At 56.3% G+C, this 22,730-nt stretch overlaps 1 protein-coding gene across 2 annotated transcripts in view; it reads right to left on the reverse strand.

The window, feature by feature from the left end:
- Positions 1 to 22,730, reverse strand: part of GLI2 (GLI family zinc finger 2) — a 258,248-nt gene that overhangs the window by 176,957 nt on the left and 58,561 nt on the right. Inside the window, exon 2 of one of the 2 annotated variants that reach the window (XM_086718388.1) lies at positions 10,735 to 10,912. In XM_086718388.1, the coding sequence (XP_086574514.1) occupies positions 10,735 to 10,882 (148 nt within the window). In that variant the 5' untranslated portion in view covers positions 10,883 to 10,912. Of the gene's footprint in view, positions 1 to 10,734; positions 10,913 to 22,730 lie in introns of those variants that run through there. The other variant, XM_086718389.1, reaches the window with a different exon arrangement.

Raw genomic sequence — 22,730 nt, forward strand, 5'->3', positions numbered from 1 at the left:
ATTCCATACGCACGAGAATATACTACGTTTTGTTCATCCGTTAGCGAACGGACTTCTGGGTTATTTCCATTTGGGGGGCTTTTCTGAATCATGTCACTGTGAACATCAGTATACAGGTTTCAGTGCACTGTTTCCAGTTCTCTGGGGTCTGTCTACCTAAGAACGGATCACTGTCTCTCCAGCCCTCCTCTCCATCCCATCCTAGGCTCACAGCTGGGAAAGCTGGGGCCTGGAAGGTCAGCGCTGCTGCGGGAGGCTGGAAGGTTCCGCACTGCTCTGGCCGCTAATGATACAGCCAGGAGCTGCCCCCGGCCCGCTCAGGCAGGCGATGCCACTATCCTGTCGCCCATAAGCCAGACCCTCATGCCCCACACAGACGGCCAGATGAGCGTCATCACCCCCATTTCGCAGATGAGGCAAGGACAGCCCATGTTCATACGTGGGTGTGAACCCACGCCTGCCTGTCTCTAACTGAAGGTCCCCGTTGCTTTCCTTGTCCCCAACACGGCCAGGAGAGATGTGACCGGTGTGTAGACTCAGGGGTCCTACCTGTGTCCAGCCTCAGAACTTGCAGAGGTAGCAAAGTGCATGTTCGTCAGTCTGTACCTCCCTTTCTGACCTTTGTCCCGTGAGTCAGCCCCAGGTACCCCAATACCCTCAGGCTGTCACTGGGCAGAGGCCTGGCACCTGGTAACCCAGGTCACACAGGGGGATCTAGGACAACATGGGCCTCTGCACAAACTTGCAGGCAAGGTGACAGCTGAAGGGTCAATTTCAGGCACTCGGCTGGGGCGTGGTCTCCTGCCTTCACCACCATCACACCACGCAGGACCCCCGGCTCTGCCGTGCATGAGGCTTCCCCCTGAATGTTCCTTCATTTCCAGAATGGCGGGAATTGAGGAAGGTGTAAAGTCTGTGCCTGATGTCCTCTGCCCAGCACCACCCAAAACCCAAACCCTCCTCTCAAATGTGACTACTCACACTGGGATAGAAATCAGACCTAGAAATGACCCTCCTCAGACCAGAGGCCTTGCTGCCCGGTGTGAGGGTTTCACACTTCCCAGTCCCCACAAACACAAGCTGATAATCCATGCGCACTAGGGAGCAGGGCCAGCCAGGACAGCCTCAGGGAAAGAGCCAAGGGCAGTTTCTCAAGACAGAGCCCCTCCAGCCTCCTCTTCCCTGCCTGTCCAAGAGGAAAGACCAGCTGAGCCTGCAGTGGGGTCCAAACAAGCCATGTGCACCCAGAGCCGGGCTGGATTGGGCCTCCAGCATCCACACGTGGTTATGCAGCAGCCAGAGGACAGACTGGGGGCTCCTGAACATGATATCCCAGGGCTCCCCAGTCCCAAGACAGCAGCTTATGCTGGGGCTGAGGTGTGCAGGCAGTCTTTACCCAAGGGGCTGACAGACCCACTCTCAGATCCCAGGACCTTTGCACATGCCGCTCCTTGGGCTAGAAGGCTGATATCCCCCTCGTACATCATGGGCAAGCTGCTACTCCTTGTGAAGATTCTGTTCACGTACCTGTGTGTTCATTCACTCTCAAATGTTTATCGGATGCATATGTTGCTACTCTCAGAAATAGTTCTAGAATAATCATAATAACAGCAAAAACAATAATACTGAAAGCAACTATATACAGAATGCCTGCTATATGCCAGGTACCATCCAAGCAATTTATGCTGGTTATCTCTAATCCTGGCCCTCAAAAGGTAAGTGTGCTGTCCACTTCTAAGGTGAAGCCACTGGGGTTCAGATCAGCAAAGGATACGCAACCGGGAAGCAACGGAGCAAGGATTCAAACCTCGTCTGTCCAAGCCTGAGCCTCGGCCCCCAGACCATGCCGGCCACCCGAGCTGGTGGTCCCATGCACCATTCCTTGTGGCTTGCCCTGAATCCCACCACACTTTGTAACACCACTTTGGTAACCTCTCCCCAACCATCTGATCTGAGAGTGCGGCTGACCCCCCCTAGGGCCTCAGGGCAGAGAGGGCACGCAGCTGCAGGCAGCGGAGTTAGCAGGGCCCTACTCAGACATTAGAGACTTTCCAGGTCCCCCTCCTGAAATACTCTGATCACTCCATACATCAGGTAAGGGGCCACATCAGTGTTACAAGTGGGGGTGTCTGGTTTCTCCATAGGGCCACAGCCCCTGGGGAAAGGGACGATGGCCCCTCCTTCCTGGATGCCTCCCCCCACCTCACCCGTCCCTGCCCCCTCTGGTGTTGGCACAGGCTTCAGAAAGGGCAGCAGTCCATTTCCTTCTCAGTGAGCAGAGGTCACCAACTCACACGCACCAGCCAGAAACACACAGTGAGGGTCTGAAGTGGAAATGCGTGTGCGCCAGCCTCTACAACCCAGGGGGAGAGGCCAGGCGGTCCGTCAAGAAGGCCTCTAGAACACAGATGCATTGCTTTGCCCTCCTTTGCCCGTTAGTGTGCATTCGGAAGCTCCAACACGGCCACAGGACCTCGGCTTGCAAGGTCGAGTGGCCACATAACCGCTAGGAGCCCCAGACGCTGCTGGGCCTCTCTTCTGAGCAGTCCTTCCCTCATCCCACTGTCCGTCCCCGCCATGCCTGGCTGCTGGACCCAGGGACCTCTTCCTGGACCCCTGTCTCCAGCCTCCGGCTGCAGGTAGCGCTTTTGAGCAGACACTGACAATCTGATGTGGCAGGGATCTGCCTTAAACCTCTGGGACTGGTTTCCTGAGGCCTGGGGGTGAGGGGACAGTCTAGACACCCCGCCTGTCACTGAAGCAGGAGCCCCTCTCAGGCCACCCCCTGAATACCCCAGCTTACAGCCACATGGGTCAGACGCTGATTCCCAAGCCCCTGCACTCCCAAGGGCTCGCTCAGCTGCCCTGCCACCCACCCTTTCCTCTTTTCACCTGGTGAGACCTACACATCCTTACAGGCCCAGCTCCGATGCTGCCTCCCCAAGAAGCTTCCTGGGTGGGATGGGTCACATCTGCCCAGTGTCCCCATAGTGCTCTGTTCTCTGTCCCCTGATGCCTTCAGCTGGGTGCTCCTGGAGGGCAGAGGCAGAGTCTCTGCATCACCGCGTCTCTGACGGGTGTTCCGGAACCATCTGCGGGACGCACACACGCGCTCAGGGAACCCAGAGGCACCCGGGCCGCTTCCGGAAGGCCACGGGTCCCCCTTCTCTTTCGGGTATCCCGCTTCCGCCCCAAACACCAGGCCTGACTTCATTATCTTCAAAATGTTCCCAAGATCAGAGGCAGGGAGACCTGGCCACAAACATAAAATAAATTATCCCCCCACACCAATGATAAATGGTTCTATTAGCAAACCAGATTGTTAAACTCCGATATAACAGAACGCAGGAAACTGGGGCCCATCCATTCTCCCTCTGGCGCATACTGAGTTGTAAATAGGTTATTTTGTGTGTAAATAACACATTAAAACACAGCATTAGCTGTGTCTTTTGATAGAGAGGAAATTGTTACAAATAAATAATTCCGGACAGGAATGTAAAATAAGCCAGATTTAATAGTGCATGCCTGGTGCAGCCGTGTTAAACATGACTAAAATGATAAACCCCAGAATATACTAATAGTAAACTATGCACTGACATCAAAGTAATGAGGCTGTATTTTTACCAAGCTTTAGAAATGCTAAAATTAGTTTTGACAGAACCAAACGTCAGAAAAATGTCTCCAACATAAACACCATCAATTCGGGAAGCCGGGGTTCGGGACAGGACCGGGGGGCAGGGCAGGGAGCAGCTGTGTCCCATCCCATCGGTGATTCCCGGTGAATCGATTTCCGGTCCCAGCGGTGTCACTAGACGAGTTTGTGCTTCGTGTCTCTGGACCTTGGCTTCCACGTGTCTAAAAGGAACAGATTTGAACTATATGATCTCTCAAGCTTCTCCCAGTTCTATAATCGGAAAGGACTTTGAAGCTTTCCCCAACTCCGCAATAGTTAAACACGCACAGTGAACCACAAGAGATGAGGCCACGTTTGCCAAGGGCCCAGGGGGGAAACAGGAGCCGGAGCCACCAGCGCGGCCCTCAGGCACTTTCCTTCTCTGTGAGCAGAGGTCACCAACTCACACGCGCCAGCCAGAAACACACAGGGCGGGTCTGAAGCGGAAATGCATGTGCGCCAGCCTCTACAACCCAGGGGGAGAGGCCAGGAGGTCCGTCCAGAAGGCTTCCAGAGCACAGGCCCTGGGCTGGGCCTCGAACGCTGACGTGAGATATGGCGGGGGCGGCCATGTTGGGGCTAACAGGGGCATCTGCTCTGATGCTGGACGGCAGCTGTTTTGAGTGACGTTTAGAGCGGCCTTTAGAGGACGGGGTCCGGGATATGCCAAAGGAATGGGCATTCAGACTCATGTCACTAATGTTTACTTTGTCAGTGCCCAGGCCCTCTGATAGCCGCTCTGCAAACGCTCTCCCATTTCTCCTCGTCGGAGTCAGATGTGGTTACCATTATTACCCCCAACTGATGGCCTTGGGAAAAGCTAGCCGGCTTGCGCCAGACACACATCTGGCAGTGGGGAGCAGGAAACAGCCCAGGTCCTTCCTACCACACTCCACTGAGGGCCAAAAGAAGCCTCCAACCCTCCCCTCTGCCCCAGGGGCCCCGGCCCTCCGGCACAGCCCTGGCACACGAGACCTCACTGGCCAGGGCATCGTGAGTCGCTCAGAGCTCCCCGGAAAAAGCCCAGGCGGTCGGACTGCGTCCCCCTCCCTGGGTGGACAGAGCTGTCAGCGAGGACCGAGCTCTGCTCTTGGAAAAAGTCTGATGGGAACTAGCTGTTCCATGTGACTGGGCCATTAAAACAAGCTCAGCCGCAGCACCAACAGCCATCCTGAAAATCACTTAAATAAGAATAATTGCCCATTTAGTCACACCTGAGTGCATCCTCCAGCCCAAGGCAAAAGTGTGTGGCCCCCGCAGAGCAGTTCAGGTAGGCCGGGAAGGCTGGGCCCGCTCGGCAAGTTCCAGAGGGCCTCAGGTGCAGGAGCCGGGGCCAAGGAGCAGGCCAGCCCAACTGACCCTGGTCTCCCAAGGGCCTTGGCGACCTGAGAGGGAGGAGGCCACAACAGCCGACCGGCACACACTTGGCATAACGTCATCAGACACCGCTCACTCGGCAACCATTTGTCGGCCGTCTGCCTTGCTGGGCCGGGAGCACAATGGTGACCAACCAATGCCCTGCCCGTAGGGCATCCTAGCGGGAGGGCAAGAGGCAGAGAGAGGGCAGAGACACCAGGGTCTCGGAGGTACTTATCAAGGACGGGGCTCCAGGTGACTTGGGTACATTTCCTCACCCTGGGCGCCTCAGCCAGAATGCTCACCACCTGATTCCTTTGCAGACTATGGTATTGGCGCGGCATTCCGGGACTGGCGGGGATGTGTCACCGCTGAGCAAAAACGTGACTGGAAGCAACTTGCAAAGACGCCAACAGGGCCGGTGGACAAGATGAAGGGGTGGCCAGTGCAGTCGGAGGCACGGAGGCCCCCCCGCAGCAAGGAGCGATGTGCCGGGAGCCACACCGTAACATGCAGGGCACAACGCCACCCGCACTGACCGGCGGCACCCAGTTAGTGCCCCACCTCCGGGGATACACTCCATGCCTTGGGACCAACCGCATCCAAAGGCTTGGGAAGCCTGCTACACATACACATGCCCGGGGCCCCAGCCTGGGAGGTTCTGTTTCAGCAGGTCTGGAGTGTCCCGGGAATCCGCATTTATGACAGGTGTATCGCAGGATTCTGAGGCATGGCCAGTTTGGGCAACCTCTGGTCTGATCCCACCCTCCAGCATACAGGGGAGAAGGCTGAGTTAGCAAGGCCAGGGACCCACTAAGGTCGTCTACCCAGGACAGCCTGTGATAGTGAAGCAAAGCAGGACAGAAACTCAGGCCTGATTTCCAGCCCAGGGCTCCCTCCACCACTCTCAAGCAGGAAGACAACAGAAATCTGGTCTTCCTACAACCTGTCCGGCCTCAACAAGTCAACTAGCAAGAGTTGCCAGTGAAGGGGAGACTTTCTATGTCAGGCGGAGCCTGCAGGCCTAGAAAAGGAAAACCAGTGATAGTTAACAAGGCAGAGACTGAACCGGGATCTCCACAAAGAGCTAACTTAGCGCCTGGCATTTTATGTTGCTAACGCAAGTAATTCTCACAACACCGTGATGTGGGTGCCATTATTGTGTCCATTTTACAGATGAGCAAACTGAGACACAGACCTGCCCAAGGTGAGCAGAGCTGGGCCTTACCCAGGTGGTATGGCTGCAGAGTCTGAGCTGTTTCTTAAGGCTATGCCGTGCCACCTGTGAGGTACCCCGTGCCAGGCAGGTGTGAGCACATCGTGTCTCCCACAATGTTTGTTCAGCAGCTCCGCTATGTGACTCCCACTTTACACATGGAAAGTCACAGTACGCCTCACGCAGCTAGAACACAGAGGGCCCTACAAGTGCACCAGAATCCCCACAGCTCGCTGGGCCCCACTCCCGGAACACTGCTCCGGGAGGCCTAGGGTGGGGTCCAACTCCCAGGGATGCTGATCCCGCTCGTGGGGAACCACAGTGGGGGGACCCTGGCCCAGCACACAGTGGGCACTCTGCAACAGTTAGGTGTTAGCCACTGTAGGCGCCTCGCAGAACTTCTAAAGCCCGTCTGGCTGTTTGACCTCAGGGACTTAGCAAAGCTCTCGGACCGAGACCCGGCTCCAAGGTTTATGGCTCCAGACTTTCCGATCGTCCCAGCCCGGAGGCCTGAAGTGGCTGGGTCCCTGGGGCTCAGCTGAGGCACACAGACAGGTCCAGAAATATTTTTGGAAAGAAAATCCACTGCCGAGGAGGAAAATGCGACAGCATTTGGGCAGTTTTGGCATAAAGCAATGAAAAACATCTGAATCAAATTGCCTTTAAAATTACGCCATTTTAAAAATTAAAGGGGGAAAAAAGCTCTGGGCCAAAATGTGTTTTTTAAAGATTTATGGCCTCCAAAGTGTTAGCACCACAGCTAAAGTCGCCGGGAGAGGACCCGCCAGCCTCGGCTTCTGCCGTCTGCTCTCCGGAGCTGCTCCCGCCAGACAGGTGATTCACTGAAACCTTCCCCCAGTCTGACCACAGTGCTGCTTCCTCTCTGCTACTGCCCTGTTCCGCGGGCTCAGAGAGGTTGCAACTCTGAGTGGAAACGCCCAGCCCCCAGCACGTCCAGCCTCGTGGCACTCCAGGAGGTCAAGCAACAGAGGCCAGTCAAGCCACGTGACTTTTCGGGGCCCTCCGCAAATAAGTCACAGCCTCGAATCTCAAAGTCACAAAGAGCAGGTGCCGTTAGCCTCTTGGACAGATGTGTGACTTTCCGCAGCTGGGGCGGAGGCTGGACGATTACCACACGGTATCAGTGGGCTGGGCTTTAAGGCCCACGTCACCCACAAAGAGTCTAAAATCACAATCTGAAAGCAAATACCAAAAAAAGGCCTCTCACCACGTGACAGGGAAAGAGCCGGAGCCTCCGATCCCGCCCTCTGTTATAGCAGCTGGTGGCCTTGGGCAAGTCCCTTCCCTGCCTCATCATTTTCTCTTTTATAAAATAGAGCCTTCAAGCGCTCAGGAAACAGACGTGCCTGCCACTCTAGCCTGGTACCCAGCAGCTCCATGTGCTGGGAGAGGGTCAACAAGAGGCTGTGGTAGAAGACGGCGGGGGCAGGCGGCCCTGATGTGTGGCATTTGCCCATTTTCGTCCTGCAACTCTTCCCGCTACGACCAACTTTTAGTTACGAACTGAAGGTCGAGGACGGCAGGATTGGAAGATGTCTACACTCCACTCCCACAAGTTAGCAGCGGCTGGCTCCAGCACACCCCTGCTTTCAGAGGTAGTTACATTCGAATAGAAGGTTCTAAAAGGCGGACGGTCCCTAAGAACCACAGGGATGAGCTTCCCCTATGCATCGTCCATCACCCTGAGTCCCAACATCTGGACGGCCATTGCTAACGGTACTTCCGGGGAGTCTAAAGTTGTGAGAGACGTAAGACAGAATTTGCATCCTGCTTTTTCTCGCTGTTGGAACGCAGTCACGCCTCCCCACGTTACTGTAAAGTCTCCTGATGAACGTTTTCAGTGGCCACATAATGTTTTATTCAATAAACGTTCCATAGTTTGATTAATCAATCTCCTATCATCGAACACACAAGCTTACTGTTTCGTGGCTTATTACACGGTGGTCCAGAGGATGGCTGAGTCTTGTCTGAGGATGTCAGGAGCCCTGTGGTGAGCAGCACAGAGACAGCCTACAAACTGGCAGGGCTGCAAGGTGTCCAGCTGGGGCGGGCAGCCTGTAGTCCAGGCCAGCTCCTGACCCCCGATCCCATCCCCTCGTCCCACCACCATTCCAGGACCTTCACCCCCACCACTGGAATTGTATGGCTTTGGCTCTAAGAGGGAACACACCTGTAGGTAGAAAGATTTCATTTCCACATTATTTTTCCACGGTGAAAAGCTGGAAACAGCCTAAGTGTTCAAAGGCAGGAGATCGTCACAAGATCATGAAGACTTTGGGTGACATCTGCCAAATGTTATCCAAACGTCCACCTCACGACACAGACTGGGAAAACAAGGCCCAGAGAGGAAAATGACATGGCCCCCAGGGATATGGCAATTAGGACCCAGGCCAGCCCCCTCTGGGCTGCACCACTGGGCATCCCTCACCCTGTCCTTGGAACACAGCCTCAAAGTCCAGGGCACCCATTCCGTGATACCCCTGGCCTTGCCCCATGCAGGCTCCTGCCTGACTCTTGGAGGGCCCTCCCCCACAAACTGTGCACACAAGGCCACGGGGAGCAGGAGCAGTGAAGAGCCTCTCCAGGGTCAGCTGCACCTGACCGGAGACTCGTTGCAATGACAGGTCACAGCCAGCTCCGCTGGAACCGCATCAGCCAGGAGCTGCTCCGGGTTCAGGGAATGAGGGGATGGGGGCCTGCAGGAGTGGGTAGGGCCAGCATCCTAGGGGGCCGGTGCAGGTGGGGTAGAGTAGGGTTGGATGCCTCCGAGGAACCACTGCACCCCAAGCTATCTGCCTGTTGCCCGTCCCCCAGCATCGAGATCCCCTCAGGCATCTGCCATTATTGCACATTGGTGACAATGAGGTCTGAAGCTAGAGGGGCTTCCCCCCAATTACATCTCAATCACTGTGTAATTACTGCTTCAGTCTGTTCTCTGCTACTATGGCATGGCCGTAAATCTTGCCATGTGGTAGTTCATGACCCACTCACAGCTCAGGAGAAGTAGACCCAGACTGTGGGGAGAACAGAGGCCCCGGGGCAGGCCAGAGATGCACGGAGGCCCAGGCTTGCCAGGGCTCACTGAGGCCTCGGAGACCCATGGATCTGTCCCTTAGGCAGAGGGACAGCTTGAGCAGTCACCACGGGGTAGGGGAAGCCTGACCCCAGGGAAGGAACAGATCACATGCAGACACAGCCAGGCCCAGGACAAGCCAGCCCTGTGACCAGGCAGCCTGGCCTCCCAGCCAGCCAGACTCCTACCCTCAGCCTCCCCTCCTCTGCTGACACCACCCTGTTGGAGGGCAGGGTGTCCACCTGGGGCTTTGGCTCCTACCTCCACCCCAGCTGGTCGCACAAGAAGGGCCTGGACAGCCAGTCTCCAAGAGGGACAGGAGTCGAGGGGGATCACCCAGGTAGGGAGGCCAAAGGCTGGCCTCGGGTCTCCCCCTCCTGACTTGGGCCACACATCCTAGTAACGACCTCCAACTTAGAATCATGAACAAAAATAAAACTAAATGTAGTAACCACAGCCCGGAGGTCCTCTAGTTCACCCTTGGAACCACCAACTCCTTCCTCCCCGTCTGAGGGTCTCCCCGAGTCCCTGGGCTCCAGCCCCCAGCTACGCCCAGCGCGGGTCACGGACCAGGAGCACCAGCATCACCTGAGTTCTGGAGAGAAATGCAGAAACTCAGCCCTACCCGACTTGCTAAACTGGGCTCTGCACTTCAGCAAGCCGCCCCCCACCCCCACCCCCGCCATGCGTGTGCGCATCAAAGTGTGAGAGGCACTGCCCATGCCTGCACGACCACCCCGCGGAGGCAAATCTGTGCCTGAGCGGCAAGCAATAGGCCATGACTAAATGCACTTGAATAAAAAAGGGAAAGAGAAGAAATCTAAGACTCTCCACTCCTCCGAGACAGAAATAGTTTTGTGGCCTCCAGATGGACTGCGCGCACACAAGGGGAGGTCTCGCCTTCCCGCCAAACTTTCCCGACGGGATGCTGGCACGGACCAGTGGAAACCAGAGAGCATTTCTCTCCGGGGCAGTAAATGAGAGGCTGAGGCTTGTGGAGTTCTTCTGTTATAATTAAGTTGGCCAGAAATTCACCTAAGGATACTAAATTCTGTACCTGACCCTCTAATTACAGCCAGAGGGATCAGGAGACAATTACTTTCCAAAATAGTCCTTGGCAGGCCAGAGGCCCGAGGCCGTGTCTCTGGCACATCTCAAACGTGCCAACCGAACGCTCCCAGCACCGCTCAGCAGACTGAGGGCGGCCGGATCCCCGAGAAACCTGCAGGCAAACGTCAAGGGGCCCGGGATCCCCGGGAGCAGGGGCGCCCTCCTCTTCGCCCCCCATAAACCCAGCATGCCTGCCTGGTGACATCGGCCACCGGCCTAATTAAATCCTAACGGGCTAATGAAAAACACCCCTGCCGCCCGCCGAGTGTGAAGAACACATAGTACCTCCTTGGGCAGCCACCGCTGCCGCGGCCGCCGTGGCCACCGCGAGAGCAGAGGCCTTCCTGCCCGGGTCGGGGAAAGCGACACCCTCCAGGCTCCCACTTTTGGCGTCTTTCTTCTCCGTGGCCGTGACTGAGGCGGACGTCTCCATCTTAGCCGCTCATGGTCCTGGGTGACAGCCCTTGAAAAAAAGACAAAGACGCTCAGCACCACTGACTGCCCCCAGACCCAGCCGGGAAACGCCGACCCAGATTCACGGCCGCCGCACGCTATGAAAGCTTAATTCTCTCATAATTGGGAAGGAGGGTTTAATTAATTTCGAGAATTATTAGTTCTGAGACTCATCCGGTCTTTTGAACGACCTCGCGGACAACAGCCGAGCGTCTGCGTTGCCTTCGACCCCAGATTTTTAAAAATCTGGGCAGCAAGTTCTACTTGGAGAAATGAAGTCAGGGGCAATGACCGCCAACTGGGCATCACAGGAAAATGAAAACAGAGTAACAATTCCTGAGTGGTCCTCAAAGAAAAGCCCTCTTTAAAAAAAAAAAATTTTTTTTAAGTTTATTTATTCTTGAGAGAGAGAGAGAGAGTGCAAGCAGGGGAGGGGGAGAGAGAGGGGGAGACACAGAATCCGAAGCAGGCTCCAGGCTCTGAGTTGTCAGCAGAGAGCCCGATGTGGGGGCTCGAACTCACAAACCACGAGATCATGACCTGAGCCAAAGCCGGATGCTTAACCGACTGAGCCACCCAAGCACCCCAGAAACGCCTTCGTTTTTCCTGTTCCTTCCCTGCTCACCAGGATCCACCTCTCGTGTACTTGTGTATACGTGTATTCATTCATTCATTCATTCATTCATTCATTCATTCAAACATTTTTTCACCATTTATGCACTAGCACATATTCGGTCAACATAGTTTTCAGCCCCTATTATGTATCAGGCATTCTGTCTGGTGCTGAAGGTACAGTCCACGGAGTTTACATTCTACCTGGCAGAGACATGGTATATGGGCCAGGGGGGCGGGGAGAGGTGGAATAAATGTATATTTAGCTTCAGTTAGTTAGAGGTAATGTCAATAAAGCAAGCAAAGTGGAAGGACAGAGCAGGGCAGAGGGGCAGAGGGCCCGCCGCCTTCGTCTCTGAGGTTGGAACGGGGTGCCACGTGAATCTGCCACGGAAGCCCACGGCAGCCAGAGGGCAGAGGCAGGAGCCACAAAGCTGGATGGGCAGAGGCTGGCTCGTCTGAGGAACAGCAAGGAGAGTGCAGGCTCTGGAAGGTTTTGAGCAGATGGGGTGTATGACAGGTCTCACGGGGGTATCGGGGTCACTCTGCTGCCGTGTGAGAGCAGATCTGGGGGAAGGGGAACTACCAGAGAGGCCAAGGAAGATGTGACGGTGGTCTGAGATGGTGAATGGCGGGGATCACAGACTTTCCAGGGCTTGGACCGGGATGCAGGGCACAGGTAACGCTCCCTCTGCGGCTGAGTCCCGGGTCACAAGCAAGCCTTTCACTAATATGCCTCATCGCTGGCAGAAACTGCTAATCGAGCATTTGTTTCAAGTTACAGAATAGAGACACGAGCCAATCTTCTCAGAAGAAGAGGAGTAGTGTCACAGGTGGCTCAGATTTTTGGCTGACGACCTGGATGAATGAATGGCCGTGCCATTGGCTGGGATGGGGTCCCACTGGGTGAGAAGCTGGTTTGGGGCAGAGATCAGGAGCTCAGTCTGGGCCATGTTAAGTTGGAGTGCCTATTAAATCGCGCAGAGGCTGTTGGAAACACAAGTTCAGAGCTCGGGGGAGAGGCAGAAGCTGGAGGGAGGAATATGACAGCCACCGCGCAAGATCTCCGAGACAGAGGGTGGAAGCCAAGAAGAAAAGTTCCGGAAGAAAGTTCCAGAGCTGAAACATGGACATTCCAACATTTCCAGGAAAAGGAGAAGAAACCCGCCAACGAGACTAAGCAGGAACTGCCAGTGGGAGAAAGGAGGAAACGACCGCCAGGTGAGCGTGGGGGGCCGGAAGCCAAGGCAGGAGTGAAACAGCCTGAAGAGGGGGAACAATCAGCTCCCTCCTAAGCTACTGAGAGATGGGAGACAGTGAAGCCTGAGGGCTGACCCGTTTCGGTCGCACGTGGCGACCAGGGTCCCTGAGTGGAGGTAGGAAAAACAGAGGCACAAACAATTTCGTCAGGAAGCTTTGCCATAAAAGCCAAACGTAAGGCAACAACTGGAGAGTCCGGAGGTCCGCGGTTGCTGCGGCAGAAAGGAGGCGGGGCTGGTTCGCGGGCCGGTGGGAAGGGAATGTTCTGGTAGGGAGCCCGTGGGTCACAGCAGGGCAGAGACCAGAGGCAGTGGTCAGCTCCATCCCCGGGGGCCTCGAGGTTAGATCCACATCTTCAGGTCCAGAATTTCATCTTGTTAGATCCGCACAAAACTCTCGTGTCTAGGTGGAAAATGGGAAAAGCCCAGAACGACGGATGCGATGTATCAGAGACGGTCCTGCTGGCCTGCCGGGGGAAAACAACCCGCGTCCTGGACCGCCTGGTTTTGTCTGCACACACCGGCCTGTCCCGCTTCCTCAAACTTTCAAAACTCCCTGTCAAGAAAACCCAAGGCCGATGGGGGACAGAGAAATCTCCCTGCAGATTCTGGTGAGTTACGGGGTTTCCTTTGGCCCCGAGTCTATTTGTGTCATCTGGCTATGGGAACCGCTCACCGGCGACACACCCCGGCCCGCGCCCGCTCCGCCTTCTCGGCCCCCTCAGCCCCGCCACCCGGCTGCACCAAACCCACATCTCACTGCATTCTTCCTCTGGCCAAGGCCGCGCTGAACCCCCGTGGCTTTTAGGTAAAGTCTTCCTGTAGACTCCCCTGCCCACATCTCCTTCCCACCCAGACAGGTGTGACTAGCCTAATCCTGTCCACCACCAGGCCCCTGCTCAAACCATGCCACCCACCCGCAGTCCTTCGCCCTTTCTCTGCGGACCCCTACTCTTCCTTCAAGATGCCACTCGGATATCAGCACCTCTGGGAAGCCCCCCAACTCCTCCCCAGTTCCAGTCACTTCTGCTTCGGGATTTCTGCACCAACCCAGCACCCCTAGGTTATAATCATCACCTCCAGGTCAAGCTGACACAGGGCAAACGCTCAGAAATGCCTGGCAGAGAAAATGGACCTTTGTGGCAGGAAACCACAGCTCTCTGAGATGCAAGTGGTTTTGTGAACAGCCTGGGTTTTCCTCCCCAGAAGCTCAGGTAAAGGAATATTTAGGCCCAACGTTGAAACACACCTTGAATTTGGAAGTAAGGACAAAAATAACAATAACAGCTGGAACAACAAAACTTTAATAAGCATTTACCGTGTGCCAAACACCTTACGGGAGGGATCTCATTTAATCCTCACATTTTACATAGGAAGAAACCAACGTTCAGAGAAGTTGAGTAACTGGCTCTGAGACGCACGGTTAGAGGCGGCCGTGCCAGGCCTTGAGCCCAGGCTGTCTGGCCCCAAAGCTGTACTCTCAAGCACCACAGTGAGCTGTCCCTTGCGTAAGGATGCAACAGTGCTAAGGGATTTACCCCGGAATCCCCTGGAAGGCATAAGGTAACCGTTGAGCCCTTCGGGTATGGGGAGCACTGTGCCAGGAGCCCAGGGGACCCAAGAAGCAAGTTTTGGCGTGGCTCCCGCCCTAGTCATATATCCAAGGTAGTGACACCGGTGGATAGAGACCACCAGTCAAGGGTGGGCCAAAGCTGAGGCTCTTTCGGGGCTGTGTGCAAACACCGCGACTGGGCTATGTGCCTGTCTGCTGGAGCCGTCCAGGGTAGGCGGTCGTACATTCATTCGCTAACCCTTTACTCAACACTTCTTCGCTGATGACCAGCTTCATGCCTCACCTGCACTAGGCTGGGAGCTGGCGAGGCCCTGCACGACCCCTAAATGAATTAGGTGTCCTTGCCCAGGGATTGGATACTCCCCCAACGTGTCACGGTCGTGACCTGCTACACCCCCACCTGGCTTCCTGCTTGACTGTGACCTCGTCCAGGGCACGGCTGGGCCTTGCATCCCTAGGTCCCCGCTGAGCAGATACTCAGAACCCTTGCCGATGGGTAAGGTGGGCACAGGGAGCCAGGCCTGCGTCTGGAGGGCACGGGGCTCAGTGGACCAGAAACCAGCGGAGGACTCCGGGTGCCCACAGCGTCGGCGCATGAGACCAAACCCCAGCCCCAGCCCCAGTGCCGGGCTGGCAGACCCCCGAGGCATGGATCCAACCCTATCCGAATGCAGATGGGGAGTCTGAGGCCAACAAGTCAGAACCTTCAGACTTTAGCGTCAGAGATCTCAAGAAAAGAAGAGGCTCAAGAAGGGACGGTGTCAATTTGCTAAGGGACACGAGGAGACTAGAAGAGGAGCAGAAGACTGCGGGTTTTCTTGGAGACCAGCAGCTGTAGCTCCCTGACGCCAGCCTCCTGCCCTGTTCCGCTGGCAGAGTGGGTGTCACCAAGCCAGTGCTTACAGAGGAGGAAGTGAGCCCCCCGGGGCCACTTTCCACGGAGGGAAGAGGGCCAGGGCCCCGGACAGTATTGCCGCGTGAAGCCTCAGGGTGTGGCCAGCACAGGACCAGGGTGAACAGCGCGCAGGAGGAAAGAATATGTATTGAGATTCCCACTCTCCACACAGAAGCCCTGGGGTTCCACGGATGCCCACAGGGGACCGACCCAGCCAGGGGGAGCGCAGACAGTCCCCCCCCCCACCGCCCCGTGCCACGGGCATGGTCTTCGGCACATCAGCCGCTGCCCTCTGCTTCCCTCCCCTCCCAGGAGAGGAAGGCCGTAGACAGAGCCAAGAGGCTGCGTAAATCACGGGAATTAGCAGGATTAGCACAATTTCTGGGTAAACACCAGGCGCCCAGGGTCCCAGGCAGCCACTTTCACTCCCTGAAGCTCCTCCGAGCCTTGTCAACAAGCTCACCTGGGCCCCCAGAGGCCATCTGGGGACAGCAGCGGGGGGGCCGGGAGGGGGGGCGGCCCACACCTCAGCTGGGGGGGGTGCCACGGTCTGTGCCGAAATCCCACGGGCCCCACCAAAGGCTCCACAACAGAAGGGGCTGGGAGCACAGCACTCGCCAGGGGGAGGAGGAGAGGCAACACCCCCACTGCACCTGGGGAAGTCACAGTGCTCTAGCGTGTTCGAACAACTCCCCAGAGGACATGTAACCACACTGCCCAGGTTCTGCTAAGGGAAAGGGACGTGCTGGACCCGAGGCCAGGAGGAGCCCCTTTGCACTAGTCACCTGCCCTCGAGGGCCTCGGCACCTCCCGGGGGTCCTGGCATCCCCGAGAAGCCCTGCAGGCATCCCTGGACCCTCTCCCCGAGACTCTGATTCCACAGGTCCCGGCAGAAGGTCAGGGACAAAATACGACATTCTGTAAAAAGTTCCATGGGTATTTGTGATGCACAGACGGGTTTAGAGAAACCTTCACGGGGGTGCCACTTAGAAGGTGGCTTCCAGATCATTTACAAATTATTCCAAATAATTTACAAGTTCCAGTTAATGCAAGGCTGCATGACCCCGAGGGAAAAAATACATTTTACCTCTGCTAACTTGGAAGTGGAAGTTGGTGTCCCTCAGGCACGGGCACGGACGAGCCACAGTGCCTCTGAGCCTGCCACCGGCACACGTCACAGATGTGTTCATGCCATGGCACAGAGCATCACCTGTGCTCACCACAGCTTAAGGTCACCATTAGACCCCAGTGACATTGCAGCCTGAGCTGGCAAGGGAGCCCACGCATGACTATAGCACAGATGTGGCGCCTTTAACATTTGGTTATTGCTTTCAATAGCATCGCTTTCTCCCGTAACCCACCCCATGTGTTTTTATTCTCTGCATTTTATTCTCTGTGTTCTATGTTTTTACTCTATGCATCCTCATTCCGAGGAGGGGTCCACGGCACAGAAGAGGTTAAGAACTCTCAGGGAAAGGACTAGCTTGAAGAATAAATTAATAATCAGAGCAGAATGAGCGAATCACTCCGAAACCTGCAATCCCAGACACCCTCCCGCCACCTGGCTGCTTTGAACTCCTCTAACGAGTGAGTCACAGGAATTAGAGCGTCTTCCCCGGGCGAAATCAATCTCCAGGAGAGAGATGAAACCTCGCCTCCCAGCCCTCGCAGCCACCTCGGGGCCGTGGGGTTCTCACCTCCTCTGATCTCAGCCATGCCGCGTGTGCACCCAGACCCCACACGCGGGGACACGCAAGGGCACACGCAGCAACCACGACCACATGCACAGCCACACGCGTGCACAAGCACCCGGTCACACGTGCACAGATGATCCCATACCACACACACACGCATTCACACACACAGCCACACGCAGCACACACAGTTACATGCAGAGACACACAGACCCACACACACAAATACACCGGAGATAATAAGTACCTGCCCTGCCTTGATCGGACTTATTTTTAAGATCAAATGAGATAAAACAGGTGAAATTTCCCGAAGTGAAAGACGCACTGTCAGTGCAGCAAAGATTAAAGATAACGATAATTACAAGCTCGTTATGACTCAAAAGAGACCAGCAGACTCCCCCGCCCCAGTTGTGGCCCCAAGGTCCTGAGGCCGTGTCCTGTATCTGCCCCGAGTGACTGAGAACCAGCCATTGGCTCTCCTATCACTTGGGCACTGCCATCTGGACCCAGGGAGTGCCAGTCCAAGACCACAGGGCAGAGGCCAGCCACACAACTGACTCTCCAGGTGGGAGGCATGAGGATGTGTGCGTCCTCGCAGCCCCACTGCCCTACCTGGGCCCAAGCTGACACTTACTCCCCCCGTCTTGTAGGGGAAGAGGGAGTGGGTGGGGTGAGCGTTCGCCAGGACTATACCAAGCCGGGAACCCCCTTCACAGCAGGAGATAAAATAATCCTATTTTAAAACAGGTATGCATTTTATTCTCCCAGCATGAGACGTGCGTAGGCTTGGACCAGTGCAGTCCACATCAGCTGTGTGTCTTTGGCGGTGTTACTTCCCCTCTCTGAGCCTCCGTTTCCTCCCCTGGAACACGGAGTCTCCTTCCCACCTCCCAGGGTGGTTGAGAGGACAGTCAACCTTCCCAGGATGGTTGTTAACACAAGTCACAGCAGCAGCCCCACAAACACTGGGTCCCCGGTGGGGGCTGGCCAGGCAGGGGAACCTCTGCAGGCAGGCACTCGTCTCCAAGAAGACATCACCTGCCTGCAGTGGCCCAGGGTGGCAGCTGGGGCTTCTGCGTACTTGCACCTGCCTGTAGGACCTCAGGCCTAAGCTGCATCTGCTTCTGACTTCTCTGTCCACCTGCCTTGTCTCTGCATGTGGGCTCAGAGCCTCTGCGACACAGCTCCACTGGGACCCAGCAAGCAGCAAACCATCTCTAACAAAACCCAGACGAGGGGCTCCAGGCCTGGGTCCAGGCAGGGCTGGAGATGTGACTGACTTCCCACCACCAGAGGGGGTGGGGGAAGACACAGCCATGCCCCTGCCCTGTCCCCTGGCTCCTCCCTCTTCGGTGACTTGGGGAGGACCACACACTCCTGCCTGGGCTGGCCCCCTGGTACCATCCTGGCCGGCGGTGCCCACAGGCCCCTGGGGGAGAGCAATCTTGGAAGGGGAAATCAGAGCCTGCAGGAGATCCCTGGGACCCTGGCCTGGTCAGATATGGGATACGAGGCCAGACCATGGGGTCCCAGCTCCCTGAGCCCGTGGACAGTGAGAGGTCGTACAGTCCCTCCCAAGGTGATCGGGAACCTTGCACGTATCAATGCGCGCAGGGTGCCGGCACGCGGTAGCTGCTCCTTACCAGGCACAGACACCTGTCTCCACGTGCGTGTGGCACATACTGTCCAGCCTGCTGCTGGGTTCACTGTGGGGACAGCAAAAGAGGACACAACTGGAAAAAAAAAAAAGCGTTCTTCTAGAACCCCCGCCCTCCCCACGGATACACCATGTGGGGCTCTCGCTACTTACTATGTGGCACAGAGGAAGAAGAGTCCCTCGAACTGCTCCATCATTCCTTGGTCCCCTGCTCTGCCCAGCAGCGTCCCACCTACTAGGAGCCACATTACCGGAGAAAGGAAAGATCAGAAGCTTCCAGCACCTGTAGGTGCCCACACGAGGAGAGCTCCTCTCGTCTCGTGATCACAGTGCCAGCCACCGTAACCCTTGAGGGGTCGATATGATCCTTGCTTTACAATGAAACCCAGGCCCAGAGAGGGTGAGCAACCTGCCCAAAGTCACAGAGTTAACACGTAGCAGCACTGCTGTTCCAATGCAGGCCCGTTGGATTCTGAAGGCCACACGTTTTTTTACTCCAACCAAATCTGCTGAGTGTGTCGATGCCCGCCACGTGCAAGGAATATCACAGAGGGGTCAAAAGGCACAAAGCAGTTTATAGAGTTCACCGAAGGCTAAGCCGGTCTGTGCCAAATGCCAAGTAAGTAGCAGAGACTTTCAGGCCGGAGAAGCTCAGGGCTACTGACTGGGGACGTCAGAGGGGGCTTACAGATGACCACAGATTTGCCTTGTGGCTTCAAGACAGGGAATGAAAGGTCTTGACCTTGGCCTGCAGAGGGGAGAGGGAAGGGCACTCCAGGGGCAGGGAATGAATGGCCTGGGCATGTGCTCTGGGCACACTGTGGGCAGAGAGGAAAAAGAAAGGGGAGCATTCTCACAGGGAGAGAGGAGCAAGGGACAGACCAGGCCGAGGGGGAGCTGCAGGCCCTCACAGGGTCTCTGGGAAGGGCAGGCCAGAGGGAGACAGGTTTAGGAAGAATGCACTTCCTTGCTTCCTGGGTCTCGAACCCACTTCGGCCATGCAACAGGGCCAGCCCGGCTCCCACCAACCATCCCAGCTGCTTCCAGAGGCTTCAGACTAGAGGCCTGAAAAGCTGGGGGATGGGGGCAAAACCCTCACCCTCCCATCATGGCCAGGGTGGGGCACCAGGCAAACATCACTCTCCTAGCGGGTGCACCTGCTTCTTTATCACTCCTCGAATGGATTTTTCCAAGTACGAAAGCTCCCTAATTTGCCCAGCCCCTGGGCTCGCTGGCTTTCAGGAAAACAGATAATTAACCCTAATTCACTGACTTGCTGGGCCGGAACGGCAGCCAGGGAGGGCCCTGATGGGAAATGCGGGCCCCTGCCGGGGCAGCCAGCCTCAGATAAGGAGAGATGGGTATCAGGACTGGAGCTGGGCAAGAGGCTTTTTTTTTTTTTCCTGGGAAGATACGGGTAAGAGCTACTTCATGATTGACACTTCAGATGGCATCGAAATGGCCTTTCGCTTGCATTTGGGTTTTTTTCCCTCAAAGTACCAGGTCATGTCCATGCCCCCTGGCCTTGTATCATCCCCATGCTGTCCTGCCCAGAACATTCTTTCCTTTCTGCTCTACACAAGGAAGCCGTGCTGTAAAACCCAGGAAGCCTGCCCTAATGGACTCCCACCCAGGGTCCTGCTCGGACCCGACCAACCTCCCCATGCTGCTTCTGAAACTTTCACAACACTCCCCGCTCATATCCGCTGCAGGCACGTGCAGAGGGAGCACGCTGAGCGAGGACTCTGGAGAAAACTGACCACATTAGAATCCCAGCTCCACATCGAGCTACGGACAAGAACATACTTCTCACTGAGCCTCAGTTTTCCCATCTGTGTAATGGGGGTGACAGAGCACCTCCCTCAAGGTAAGGATCAGAAGCACATGCGTGCCCCAGCTCAAACGAACGTTCGCTGCAGTATCGTGTCAGCCCAGGCAAGCCTGCCCGCCTGCGGCAGGAAGACCTGTCCCGGGCAGGGCTGGGGGGCCAACCTACCCACAGGAAGGGCTGTCAGGGACTGGGCGAGGCGGCCCCGTCACAGCCCCTTCCTCTCTCTCCCTCTACACACCCAAGTGCCTGTGCCTCTGGGGTCTCACGTGCAAGCTCTCAGGTTGGCACCTTTGTGTAATGTGCCATCCTGCTTGACTGCAAAGGCCTATGGTCCGTCCCCTTCCTCCGTGTCGAAGTCCACCTCCATGGAGAGCAGCAGAAGCTCCGGAGGACCGGGGTCTCTCTCTCACCCCCGCCCCCCCGCCCCCAACCAGCACAGCGCCAGCAGAGGCAAGCTCCCAACTTGGCTCCCATGAGGAGGCCGCCGTCTGCGAGGCGGACAAGGGGCCCGCTGTGCGGCCGCCCCGCCAGACCCAGATATTTTAACAGCTGCATTGTGTGTTTCTGAGGCGCAATTCCTGAGCGGGGAAGAAAAACAAGCTTCGCCTCTGCCCCAAGGAGGGAAAACAGACTGCCCCGGGCAGGCTGCAGGCAGGGGAGAAGGGCTCCGAGGGGGCCCAGGGCTGCAGAGGGCATGACCGGGAACAGGCCTGACACACAGCAGCTGCGGGCAGCAAGGCCCCCCGTGTGGACCCCCTTCGCCCAAGACTTGGGGAGGGAAGGCAGGGACAGAGGCCCAGCAAGTGGAGTAAATCCCCCGAAGGAAGCTCTGAGAAGGGCAAAGAGAACCGGAAAGGCAGGAGGGGGGTGCCTACAGGATAAGGTACAAATCCCCACCAAGGCCCCACCTTGGGATTTACCCACCTGCAATGCTATTTCCCCAGAGCCTCTCCTGCTGAGCTGCCCCCCCTCCCCCACCTAGGTTAGGGGTCAGTCCTAACTCACACCCTCTGAGGTCCAGTCCCCATATTGCTGTGTTTTAAGTACCTGTTTCCACGTCTGTTTCCCCTTTACGCTCACCCCAGATGCAGACGCATCAACGTTTGATCCTGACTCAACGCACAAATGCTCCCTGGCACGGAGGCCTGCGGGACTCCCCTCCCCTCCCCTCTCTTGGCTTCCCCCCAGGCCTCCATCCCCACAGGGTCAGGGCTGCGCCGGGGACCCATCAGCACTCTGGGGATGACGGGCGGGGAGCCAGGTGGAAGATGAGCAGAGGCTGGCTCAGGTCAGGGGCAGGTGCTGGAATCAACTCGTAATGTCTGCGGACGCCAGCACTGCCGGGAAAGTCTTCAGGGCAAAACCGCTTCGGGCATGTGAATGCACTCCTTTCCTTAAAGTATAAACTCCTTGAGCTTTTTGGCTTTCAGTTTGGAGGGGGCGAAGGTGCAACTGTCTTCGGTCGCCCTGAATCTGAGTTCATTCAACACTAGCACTTCCACCAGGCTGTCTCCCTTCAACCGCAACGAGATCCAAGTCGTATACCTGAGGCGCACCGGTGGAGAAGTCAGTACCGGGTCTGCCCTGGTCCCAAAGATCGGCCCCCTGGTTCTGTCTCCAAAAAAAGGGTTGGAGATGCCATCGCCAAGGCAACTGGTGACTGGGAGGGTCTACAGATTACGGTGAAACTGACCATTCAGAACAGACAGCCCCAGATTGAAGTGGCACCTTCCTGCCTCTGCCCTGATTATTAAAGCCCTCGAGGCACCACCAAGAGACAGAAAGGAGCAGAAAAACAGTAAGCACGGTGGAAATATCACTTTTGATGAGAGCGTCAACATTGCCCAACAGATGCGGCACCGATCTTCAGCCGGAGAACTCTCTGGAACCATTAAAGAGATCCCGGGGACTGCCCAGTCCGTGGGCTGCAATGCTGATGGCCGCCACCCTCATGACATCATAGATGACATCAATAGTGATGCGGTGAATGCCCAGCTAGTGAACAATAACAACAGCAGAAAATATCTCAATGAAGGATCATTTGGCAACCAATGGAAACAAACAAACGAAATAAACTAAGCTCCTTGAGCACAAAGACTTTGCTCCACACAGTGTGTAGCCCCCAAGTCGATAAATTACTGCACACCTACTGTGTGTGGGCACACACCATTCTCAAGGCAAGTACAAAATCAAGTGTTTTCTGCTTAAAGGGTGCTACGTGAGTCGTCACGCACTCAGAAGCGCTATTTTCTCCAAGTGGAATTGTAGGCCAGGGAGTGGCGTTTTGGGGTCAGAGACGTGGTGTGG

The sequence above is a fragment of the Puma concolor genome, chromosome C1 (assembly GCF_028749965.1).
Source record: "Puma concolor isolate L17-30 chromosome C1, mPumCon1.1.hap2, whole genome shotgun sequence".
In the NCBI taxonomy this organism is placed as follows: Eukaryota; Metazoa; Chordata; class Mammalia; order Carnivora; family Felidae; genus Puma; species Puma concolor.